The 12,371-nt window shown below is 42.6% G+C and overlaps 1 protein-coding gene across 1 annotated transcript in view; it reads left to right on the top strand.

Moving 5' to 3' along the window:
- The first annotated feature begins 604 nt into the window (after positions 1-604).
- The window catches only part of bckdhb (branched chain keto acid dehydrogenase E1 subunit beta), a 37,180-nt gene continuing 25,413 nt past the window's right edge, over positions 605-12,371 (top strand). Inside the window, exons 1-8 of the mRNA XM_076012742.1 lie at positions 605-824; positions 1,403-1,480; positions 2,069-2,137; positions 5,700-5,833; positions 7,048-7,203; positions 8,062-8,170; positions 10,172-10,269; positions 11,564-11,674. Coding sequence (XP_075868857.1) covers positions 629-824; positions 1,403-1,480; positions 2,069-2,137; positions 5,700-5,833; positions 7,048-7,203; positions 8,062-8,170; positions 10,172-10,269; positions 11,564-11,674 — 951 coding nt within the window. The 5' untranslated portion in view covers positions 605-628. The remainder of the gene's footprint in view (positions 825-1,402; positions 1,481-2,068; positions 2,138-5,699; positions 5,834-7,047; positions 7,204-8,061; positions 8,171-10,171; positions 10,270-11,563; positions 11,675-12,371) is intronic.

Raw genomic sequence — 12,371 nt, 5'->3', positions numbered from 1 at the left:
TACATTCATTGGTGACTTGCAGATGCCTGACGCAAAAGCTGTGTGATGACAAATCTATCGAACGAACGCATTCGGTTGAGCAGGCTCACCACCCCCCTTTTCAACCAATCACAGCTTCTATCTTCTCCGGAAAGATTGTTGCACAGAGTAGATACAAGGCTCTCACTCCGTCACAAGTCAACGCATCAAAGATGAAAAACGACTTGCTCTCAAAATTTGGACCGCTGTCTGTTTGAAGCGCCATGATCCAAGAAAACAAAAGCGTTTTATAGAATGTTCGTTGAAACCTACAAAATACATAGAAATACATACACATTAAATTGGGAAATTGTACTGCATTGAACTGTGTTGTGTGCCACTAAGCCAGAGCCGCACACGATTTGTTAAAAAGAAATGTTTGTTCTAATTTTATTTATTTATTATTTTTTTTAAAGGTCGCTATATACAATCGTTACAAGATAAGGATTTAAAAGGGAAACATAATCTTGACATTGAGTGGTCCAATGTTGCGAATATTTTTTTTTTTTAAACGTATTTTTCTCCTTCCTGAGTGCTACATCTTCCTTTAATAGACGATCTTGGCCGACCGATTTCGCCTGCCCTTCCTGGGTCGGCCACAACAACAGTGATGGCGGCGGTTGCACGGTTTCTCGTCCGAGGTGCTAACTCGAAACTTTCTTTGGCCGGTATTGGAAGCGGCTCTCAAAGCTCACTAGGAGCCACGTTACTTAATCTGACTCCGAGCTGCAGTGCTCGTGCCAAAACACAAATACGAAATGCCACCCACTTTACATACGAGCCTGACCCTGTGCCGACACAATACGGTGAGTACGTGTCTGGCTAGCCGCCGGTCGGCTAACCAGACACACACATGCAGAAATTAAAGTTGCACAAAGTGGCCTTTACAGAAACAAAAGGTGGCTTAACCGCTTGTTCCTGTCGTTCCTGTCCAGAAGATATAACTCTGTTCCCTGTTTGAGCGATGTGATTGTCATTGTGTCATTCATTGTCCTGGTCACTCATTACAAGTCTGGTCATTCGTCTGGCGTCGGTTCATTTGAAACCGTTGTAGAAACATTTGTACGGAAACGCTTACAAATGGAATAGGAACTCGATTGCAAATGCCTACAATACACACTACGTGTCTCCGTGATACGTTTTATTCTACATGTGTGTATTAATCATGTAGAGGTTTGATACAACAGCGGGAAGATTGACTTGTTAAAGCTATAATAATAATGATAATAATAATAATGATGCTAATAATAACATCGTCTGAGCCTTTTTACATGTACGGGTAATCTTTGCACTTTTGAAAACCTCAGAAAGGACACGAATTGACAAGGACACCCCACCCCCCACTCCCCCGAATGTCCCTTCCCCCCTTCCTTAAACCTTTCAGGTCCCACGCAGAAGATGAACTTGTTTCAGTCTGTTACAAGTGCCTTGGACAACACTCTCGCCAGTGACCCGACAGCAGGTAAGATGCCCAGGCAAACAGAAGAAAAGGACAAAATATTCAATTCTGTATTTCAAAGTTAGAAATTAAACTCCTGGGAATCTTAAGCTTGACAGTTACGATAGTCTCTAATAATAATGTGTTTATATCCGTGTATTTTTTAGAATGACAAACGTCTTCTGTCTGCTTATCTCAACATGGATTTCCTTCATGATTATCTTCTTAATGCTGTAAAACTAGTTATGCCAGGTACAGGAACCAGTTTGTAATGCTACAAGGATTTCTGGACATAAGGATTTAAAATGTTAGAACATAATGTTCAGAATCATTCTCACTACCCGTTAAACTTTGTGTTGTGGCTTTTGCTGAGTGACTGCATGAAGTCTTGTTACATATTTCATTGAAGATGTGTAATGTGAAGCCACATCTCAAGATGCTCACACTAGAGTCAGAGAGAGTCAAGAACTAAGATCTAACTCAATAAGAATTTAGCTCCATGTAAACCCAGCCTGTAACATTGATCATTTGTCTAGGTGCTTTACCAGTATGTAGTTCACAGCACGGCATGCGTTTACCTGTGCCTGCTTGGTCTTTTCCCACTTTCTTCAGTCATCTTTGGGGAAGACGTTGCCTTTGGGGGAGTATTCCGATGCACAGTGGGCCTCAGAGACAAATATGGTAAGTTTCCCCACCTGCTTTGGTTTTTTGTCCCCCCCCCCCCCCCCCCCCCCCCCCAATCACCACCGTAGCAACGTATTTTGCAATATCTGAAGTCACCACAAGATGGCAGCAGAGCACAACGTAAAACTCCTCTTCTCTCCTCGCTACTAATGCCTTGTTACTGTTCGCCAAAAGGACCAGCAGGGATCTGATTGCTGGGAAGCACCGGGCAGTGCTCTGTGGCGCTGCTCCGTTGACCCAAAGCGAAGCTTAGAAGTTTCAGAATTAATAGTAGTTTGTAATAATATTCACTTTATGTCGATGTCCTGACAGTTAGTTATGCTGTTAGCGTGACAATATGTTTGTAGCATGTTTATCTTTTCTGCGAATGCCCAAGTGTACGTTTGATTTATACTTTATTCCAAATAAGTTGTTTTTATTTTACTAATATTCCAACGTTTTCATAAAAACAATCCAAAACATATTCATTCCATTTAAATGATGACAAAGTTACCAGTTAATTACTGAATATTTTTATTTGGATCAGAAAATTCAAAGTACCATTAAGGCTCCCAGTCAACATCTGAACTCAGCTGTTACTAATAATTCAGATGGCTCAGCTTAGTCCCAGTAAGGCCATGACCGCAACACAACAGTCATCCAGCAGGCACAATACCAGTACCTTGAAATTGAAGCGGCTAAAATGGAATGTGGCCATATTATTTTTATTTTTTACATCTGTGCTTTTCTGGCTGTAACATGTCAGAATTGCTTCCACAAGGCAGGGCCACAGAGATTCACTATTTTCCTGCATCCAGCTTTGAAGTCTGACACACAGGGAGTGCTTCATCTGCACTTTTATTACCTTGATCCAGTGACGCCTTTTTGATTCAACAGTCTCAGATCACTTTAATTTGACTCTGTAGTTGACATCTAGACAACCATCGTAAATCTTTTTTCGTATAGAAAATAACCATAGATTCTAATGTCTCTGAGGTGTTGGCAGAAAAATGTGGACAATGATGAATATTGATGGTCAACAAAAATGGAAAACTGAAAGGCACAGTTAATCTTTACAACGTGCTGCTTTACTCTGTTTGTGTTAAAGGTGCCCTCATGGTAATTTCCAGATTTCATAAATACATTTTGGTGGTCTGCTTCCAACAATGAAAAAGGTTTGTCTGTGCAAAACACCTAGTTTTAGCAGTCTAGGCCTTACAAACCAAGCCTTTCTCTCACTGTACCTGAAAAAGGCTGTGCTGACTCTACCTGCTCCATTTGTGGCTCTGTCTTGGATTAGCTGGCCACGTAGAGGTGTTACTATGATAATCAGCTCAATTTATAGAAAGTCAAGCAAGATCCAAACGCTTTCTTTCAGCTTTTAGCGCAGTGGCAGTGACAAATTCAGCCCGCGTAGAAATGCGCGTTTTTCCTACTTGGTGTGATAGTTGGCGTGCCAGTTACGCAAACCTACACATTAAAGAGCTGAATTATTATTATTATTTTTTTTTTCCATAATGGTGGCCCTTTTAAGTTTTTTTTTGATTTTCAATGAACATTGTGCTCTTTGGGATTTTTAAAAGCCATTGAGTAAGGATTATCAAAACAGCTCACTTAATTGTTGAATTACTTCTGCATCAACTGCTCTTAAAAACCTAGTGGATTTGTACCTTTTAGGCTGAAAGAGTGATCATTTTTTAATGTGTCATTCTTAAATAGAAATCATTCCATTCATATTAAGTGCAGACTTTGTGGAAATGTTGAAATGAGAAAACTGATCACCCTGTTTTTCAACGCTATTATTGTACATAGCGGTTGACATGCTCGCCGCATGAATAATTTACCTGGAATTCTTTTTCCTCAATGAATTCAGCCCCGCCACAGCCACTGGCTTTGGCTTTTGTTGTCATTGACGTCAGAAGTGCTGACCTTTCCGAGCAGAGGATCATATTTTCCATCTCATCCTTGTTTGCAGTGATGAGCGCGAAGCTGTTTTTAGTCCTCCAGCGGCTGAAAGGGTTGGTGCACACCCCTGCCACCCGCCGCCGTTTCACCGGGCGGGGGTTAATGCCGGGGCGACACTTTATGAATGGCTTTTTACCAGTTGCACACGGTGCACCTCAGTGATCCGACTCTCCTGCTGCTCGCCTACCGGCTACCTCTGAGTGTTTCGCTGAAAACACCAGCGTGGACCCTGACCACATCTGCCTCTCAAGTGTGTGCCTGTGTGCTTGTGTGTTGCATTAACGTAAGCCGGCGACGCTGACGATGCCGGGGTCGTTGTCTATTTAAATACCGTAGGTTATTCAGAGGTTCTTGTTATGTCTTTTCTTTATGATTTAGATTATTTAGCTAAACTACGCACTTGCAGTTTCATTTATAACCTATTTGATTGTCACAGGTATCTTTTTGAGGTTGTTTCATCACCTCAAAAAATTTAATGGGATTTAAATTACAGCGATGGCAAAAAAAAAAGGACAGAAATATTTTGATTTGTGTGATATATTGCGTTAAGAATCACTCAGCACTGGATGTTTCAGAGGGAATTGCCCCTTAGTCGGCTCATTCTTTTTCTTATCAACAATAAAAGAAAGGCCTTGGTTTACATCAGCTCGATTCGGCTACACCTTTTGAAACACACAGATGATTTTTTTTTTTTCCCCTGCAGTTACTCATGATAATATTTCAGAGTGTGTAAAATTTTAAGGTTATCAGAAAACTTTTTTCCATGACTAAGTCTTTGGAGCTGATTGGAGTTTATAAACACCGGGCATGGCACATCAGGGCAGAGTTTCTGCAATGAGAATAAACACGGAAAAAGAACGGTTGGCAAATACACAAAGATGAGAGCAGAAATAACATCCCTGACCCAAATCGAGAGGCCGCCTCTTGCGGCTCCTGTTCAGATTACAGGGTAAAGAGTGAAAAAAGTTTGTTTTGACTCCATGGGAGTTTTGCGTACATCACGGTTTTGGCTGGTTGCGGCAGCAATCGGCTTTAGGTTAATTTATTTTGGTAGTTCAGCTCTTTGCTTACTGACATCCAAACAGTGTGTCAGAGGCCATAAAGTTTTGCATTCGAAAAAAAAGAGTCTGCCACCTAATGCAAGCACAAGCTCTTTGACATATTCAGCTGTTATGTTGCTGTGTGGAGAGCACAAACAGTGACATCCACAGTGGAAAGTGACATTAACATGCCGCGCGTTGGTCCCTGCACTACGAGTAATGACAAACAGATACCACTGGGTGTGCACAACCGTACGGAAATGGTAGCCTGAGCTGTGGGAAATGGAAATGAAACCTCGAAAGAAAAAAACTGCAGTTGCTCAAACATTCTTCACAAAGCAGCGACGGTCTTGTTTCATGCATTACACCCTCGTGCGCTCATTGAAAGTTCAGCGCTCGCTGTGCTGGAGGCGTCTGAGCATGTGCAGGTGGCCGATTTGTCACGGCGCACACGCGGCACAGCGAGGCCGCGTGCAGCCAGCACGAGGCCGCCAATGAAAACACAGGGTGAAGTGTGACACCTGGTCCGAACTGGCTCTCTCTCACTCCCCGCACCTCTGATCTTCTGTCCGCAGGGAAGGACCGAGTCTTCAACACTCCGCTTTGCGAGCAGGGCATCGTGGGATTTGGCATCGGCGCCGCCGTTGCCGGTGCCACGGCCATCGCTGAGATTCAGTTTTCCGACTACATCTTCCCGGCTTTCGACCAGGTGCGAGGATCCCCCGCCCGCCAAACACCCTCCTCACTATCGCTTGATCTGCCCGTCATTATCTTGATGTATTGCCTTGACAATACAGCGTCATGACTCATTTCCTTTGTATGCTGTATGTATATGTATGCTTTATGTCTTGCAATGTTTGCGTCTGCTGTCATATTATCTCTGCTGCCTCAGGGGATAAAGCTTTAAACCAGGACACGCAGATGTGGGCCTGAAGTCAGAATGTCAAGTCAGGCAGAAAGTCATAAAAGAAATAATAAATAATCCACTTTTCAATTAGAAAGAAATGCGTTTAGTGAAAAAAAGAAAAGAATCACATGGCCATCCCATGGAATCCACCATACGTCCTCTTTGCTCTTTCAACCAAGGCATAATGAGCACCGTTGTATAGTTTATACTTGGCTAGAGCGTGACCGTAAGTGTACATCACGACCCGAGGAGTCAGCCGTGACGTTCAGTGTCTTGTTGTCAAATCCTCGTGACTGTTGTGTTGCCTTTGCTTTACAAACCAGCTGCTTAACGCTGTTAGTTCGGGAGTTGCAACGCTTCCTGGAAGACCTTTTACAGAAAAGCCAGCCTGTTGTCCCCTCCGAGCCTGTCGGTGGAAGATTAATATGGCGGTAAAGGGCCATCGTCGCACTGTTTTTACCTCGCGTACATGTTGACACAATTGCCTCTCTGTGTATTCACGGCTCAAGATAAATGTGCGTCCTTGCCACATCAAGGAGACTTAAAACTAAATATGTGATAATGGAGTCTGGGTTTATTTTTTTTCGAGCGCTATGGAAGCTCCTGCCGCGGCACATGGCAACGGATTACAATTCTGTCAGGACCTTGAATATTATTCATCTCTTTCTGCGCATTCGCTTAAAATCATCCGGTCCAAGCAAACCTGAGGGACACCGAGAAACAGAACTGCTGGAGGAAAAATTGGAACATCAATTTGGAGGAAGGCCAGTATCAAAACCTGTGAAAGTGGATGGATGAAAATGGACACCGATCGAGGTGACTTTGCTCGTTAAAAACTATTTTAAAGCCCTGAAGGAGAATAGCAGACATAATGACTGTACACCTGTGTGGTCTTTATTCACAAACGTTGCTTTGCCGCAACAGCAGCACAAATGTCCCGAAAGGAGAGTTTTATCGTCAAACCAGAACATATTATTGAGTTGATCTGAATCTTCCTGTTTGTTTTCCCCTCCCAGATTGTCAATGAAGCGGCCAAGTACCGCTACCGCTCCGGCAACTTGTTCGATTGCGGCAACCTCACCATTCGAGCTCCATGGGGTTGTGTGGGCCACGGTTCACTCTATCACTCCCAAAGCCCTGAGGCCTTCTTCGCACACTGCCCTGGAATCAAGGTCGGCTATGTACTTTGCTGCAACTTAGCATTTTGGGCCATATTATGGCTATTTCCAGCTTTAATAAATGCATTTCGGTGGTCTGCAATCACCACTAAACAATGTTTGTTTGGTCAAAAAGAAAATAAAAAAAATCCCAATCCCAATTTGAGCTGCTCCCTGCTGGCGCTAGTTAGAGGGAAAGATGACTACTAACTCCTGCAGTGATGCCTTGCCCACATTAAAAGTCGAGCTAAATCTGAGCAGCTCTTTTCAACACAGTAACATGGGTGAGGCCACCTACGAAGTGAAGTTTTTTTTTCCCCACTGGTGTGTTACGCATAGGCGTGTTAAAGAGTTGTTCAGTTCTCCATCATCAGACCCCTTTGAACAATATACGAGCAATCAGTCCTCAAAGGTCCCATATCCTTCACTGTGAGTGCAATCTTTTACTCTCCTTCCCACCCTAACCTGAGTTCTTCTTTAAACTGGTGTCCCCTGTTACCCTGTTTGTGAAAGTTCAAATGCACAATCTGACAATTGTTGTTACGATATCCCCCTTTTGGCCATTTCTGATTAAAATTCAAGTGTTTGTACCACAGTGAAATGTCAGTTGAGGTAGACTGCTTTCTTTAAATGTCAGTTAGCCAATGTGACGCTGGTTCACATTGAAGAAGAAGAAAAAGAAGTAGACCTTTATTGATCCCACAGTGGGAAAATTTGCTTAATTACAGCAGCAACTGTACAGTGCAAAAGAAATGGAGAATATATTAATAAGGCAATAAAAATAAACTGTTCTTAAAAAATGTGCAAAGGGTTCTTTTGTACGTAGTTTCTCCAAGTTCACTGAACTAATAAAGCACGTCGTGTCTTCTGCAGATCGTAGTGCCTCGGGGTCCCGTGCAGGCGAAGGGGTTGCTCCTCTCCTGCATCGAAGACAAGAACCCCTGCATATTCTTCGAGCCCAAGATCCTGTACAGAGCAGCAGGTGAGCTGGATTCAATGTTCTCTTCGCCGCGCCCTTTTGTCCCCACGCCGATGATCAGCCCTCTTCAGCATCGTACCTCCCGGGCACTGTGAGACATCTTAATGGAAAACAGTGGCGCGAAGCAAGACGAGCAAACAGTGGGTCTGACTGCAAACAACAGAAGAGCAGCAGGAGCGCGCGAGAGAGAGAGAGAGAGAGAGAGAGAGGGAGACGGTGTAAATGCGCTTTGAAGTGTGGCACTTGCTAAGCTGAACATATTGCCTCTTATTCTGGTGTTGCTTTTTTTTCTACCTTTGACAAAAGCCAGATTGAATTCTCAAACATTACAGCCAGCTGCAGAGATTATTCCACTTTTGGAACCAAGTTCACAATTCTGGTCCAAAATGCTAAATATATACCATGAATGATTGCTCTGTTCACCCCTCTCTGTTTCTGAGCGTTTATATTAATATTCTTCCAGTTTTAGGTGTCAGTGCGACAGATGATCGAGCACTAGAGAAGTTTCCATGTTTTTGTGTATTGGTCTTGCATGCTATTAGTTTGTTTGAAGAGAAACAAAAGCTTGTTTGATCATTAATGAACCTTTGGTCGGACCAAACCAACATGAATCTGCTTTTTAAAAACATCATCTGCAGAACTTTTTCAAGGTCACCAGAAAATATTAAGGTGCAGAAATAAATGTTTTGGACATTTACGTGAGGTTGAGTTTGCTGACAACCAATTAAGGTTTTCTGCATAACTAGGTTGATATCAGGTCTTGGGTAGACATGGCTGGGAAATTACTACTGGTTCTGCATATGTTCAGCAGCCTAAGGTGAAAGATGGAAAGAGGCTGAAAAAGCATGCCGGGTTTGCCTCTCTCACTGCAATATATACGTTGATGCCATACTTCTACTGTTGATTATGGTTGAAAATCTCCTCTGTAATGTGAAATGCAACACTGAACCTAAGCAGACAGCCTTGTGGAAACAAGGCCTAATGATCTTTGCCTGGCTTATGAAGTCACATTTTAATTGCAGCTGCCCTCCTTAGGACAAAAACCACACGTTCATCTCATCAAGGCCACAGTGTTTTCTTAAGCCTGACATTCCATTGATAAAACCATTGCCTAGTTTTCGTAAACTGGATTTTGCAAAGTGTTATTATTCCACTCATTCAGCCCATTTTCTGTGTCATCTGGACGGGGAAAAAAACAGAAGTCGCAGATGATTCATCAGAGACATTGATATTGTGGAGGGCTGGAGTCATCAAAATGGCCAGTTTTTGTTATGTTAATCCAGGAAGTCTTCCAGAGTGATGTCAGACTCACTTTCCTCAGGTCTTCATTATGATTTGTTAGTCTTTGTTTTTGAAGTTTTAAATTAACACGTTTTATCGATCAAAAGTGTACAATTTTTTTGCTTGCAAACAAAAGGAATGTTTCTTGAAGGAATGCATCTTTGCTTAAAAACAAAAAACACAAAAAATAAGGTTCCCATCATCATGCTCAAGATTTAGGGTTAATATTGATAACTATATGTCAGTCTGTGTGTGATATTTACATGCAGTTTGGTTGAAAGCCTGCCTGGCCGAGGGGTTCTTCCCTTTCAGCGCATTGCTGCTCTCTCGCAACCCTTTTTTTCCCCCCTGACTGGAGATCATAGAATAATTGTTGTTATGGATTTTCTGCTGGCAAAGGAAGGCATAAGGTCATGACTTGGATTGTACACTTTGTCTCTGAGGTTGTGGAAAACGCACGAGGACAAATTTAAAATGAGACAAAAATGTTGTAGACCAGTAATTTGTGCTCTTTGAATGTCTTGTCATTTCACCAGTTTGTAGCCCACTCTATCATTTACTGTTCCCGTAAGATCTCTATCTGAATATATGGCACGAAAGCCACAGGGCGGTCCATTAGTTGATTAATGAATGTGTTCCCCAGTTTGTTTGGTGGCGTGTTTGCGCACGAGCGCCGAGGGAGCGTCGCTGTGTCGCTGACGCTGCGTGTGTGTTCTTCCACAGTGGAGCAGGTTCCGGTGGAGGCGTACACCATCCCTCTGTCTCAGGCCGAAGTCTTGCAGGAAGGAAGTGACGTCACTCTGGTTGCCTGGGGGACACAGGTAGGTGATCGTGTGCATCTCTGGCGGCGGAGAGCTGGACAGTCATTCGTTATGTTTGGCTCGTGGCGAGCGCCAAGAGGAAGAAAAAAAACAGATACATTTCCACTAATTGATTTAGAAAAAAAAAACAAAAAAAAACAAAGGTACAAGCAACGGATTAACTTGAGTCTAATGAAAGTCCTCTCAAGCCCAGTCGGCGCTCGGTGCTTATGGCCATATCGACCCCTCTCGGCTACACGTCAGCTGCACATTTTCCATTGTCGGCGTTTCTTTCATCCTACAGATTTTATTTTCTGCGGCTTGGTCTCGCCGTGCCGCTTACTCCCCAGGTGTCCTCACTGACTTTTGATTGTACGCCGCCTCTTAAACAGGCTTATCTAGGCCGAAATGTTCCTGGAGCTCGGGAGGGTGGTCTGAGGTCGCTGCACTCCATCAAAGCCAGTATTATTCTCGAGAGCGGTGCGCAAAAATGAAACAAGGATCCTTCAAAGCAGCAGAAAAGAAGGACTCGTAGAAATTGTGGAACGTGTCTTTTGCACCATATTTCAACCTTTTCTGGCTTTGGCGGTGCTAAAGTATGCACTTTCATTTATTTGAACCCAGAAGGATCCATTATCTCTGTTGGAAATAACATCATTTCAACCTTTTATCTAGTAAAAATGCAGTATTTCTTTTTTTTTTTTTTTTTATTGCTGTTCCTGATTGTTATACAGTTTCTGCAAATATTGTGTTTGTACAACCAAAGAATAAACACCAGTCAACAAGAACCCAGTGAACTCAACAGCTTAATTCTGTTAAATTGTATATAAACAGGGAAATGATAAATTTGCTGGCGTAACATTTCTGTTTATGAGAAATGTATCTATTTTCGTAGACACTCCTGTGTGTTTGAATGTCGCTTGAAAAGATGCCAGTGTGAAGAACCAGTTGTAAAATCACAATTCGCAAAAATGTCAGTTTTTTAAAAAAGATTTATTGACCTCTATTGTCAAGTTATAGGTTTGGAATTAATATCTAGAAATTGCTCAATTGTGTTTATTAAAGCAAAAAAATAAATACTGAAAGCTACTGTCTTATCCAGGCCCCTTCTTCTTATCAGACATTGATGTTGTAATGCAATAGTGGCACATGATTTTTGAGATGTTACTTGAAAATAGCTGTCTCTTCAGCTGTGTCTGCCTACGTAGATGTCTGAACAGAATTGGAACTCAACTTAAAATGCAATTGTTTTTGTTTACTTTTTTGTTTTGCATTTTTTAACATGATTCATTTGTTGTTTTTCTTCTCTTTTGAGGTTCATGTCATGCGGGAAGTGGCCAACATGGCGCAGGAAAAGCTGGGCGTGTCTTGTGAGCTTATCGATCTCCAGACCATCTTGCCCTGGGACAGTGAAACTGTGTGCAAGGTAAGAAAAAGCATGTGCACTAGAAACAAAAGGCAGCATCAGGAAGGCTTGGGTCGAAAACGTAGCAGCAGTTAAATAATCTCAGTCCGATTGAGCAGATCCTCACAGATTTAACCCTGCGGTAATTTGTGTGTGGCGCAGTCTGATTGTGGGCACTCCTGGCTGCTGGACTCTCAAGTGTAGAGATGTCATTCCGGATCAGTTAGATCATTTATCACAAATAATTTCGAAATTGTTTGATCCCAGTAGCCAAAAGAAATCTGGAAAAAAAAAAAAAAAAAAAAAACAACAATTCTCCAATAATGGAGTGTTGATTTTGTTGGAGAGAATTGCTCCCCCAGGCCATGTGGTTGTCTTTAGCTCTCCGAACTCATGAGTTTCTTTTTCCGCGTTTCCTCCACCAGTTTATGTTCCCACAGCCTGAAGCAGGTGACGGCTTTTGCCGAAGAAAAGATATTTAATGGGAACGGTACGGAGAGAGAGGATGCTGCCTTTGTTCTTTTCTCTTTTTAAATGTGTGGAGGAACACAATGCCGCACAGTTTATGGAGTAACGTGGGACATTCTTTCCCTGTCACCACTGGGCGAGAGTCTGTAGACTAAACCAACGGAGGAGACGCTGATGTTTTTGAAAAGCTCTTTGGAAATAAGAAAACGATGGCCGTTGTGTTTCTCAGCGGTGTACATACGTTACCTGC

The sequence above is a fragment of the Nelusetta ayraudi genome, unplaced genomic scaffold (assembly GCF_046127955.1).
Source record: "Nelusetta ayraudi isolate G7.1 ecotype Tasmania unplaced genomic scaffold, CSIRO-AGI_Nayr_v1 ptg000136l, whole genome shotgun sequence".
In the NCBI taxonomy this organism is placed as follows: Eukaryota; Metazoa; Chordata; class Actinopteri; order Tetraodontiformes; family Monacanthidae; genus Nelusetta; species Nelusetta ayraudi.
This window is presented reverse-complemented; position numbering and strand designations above follow the sequence as displayed.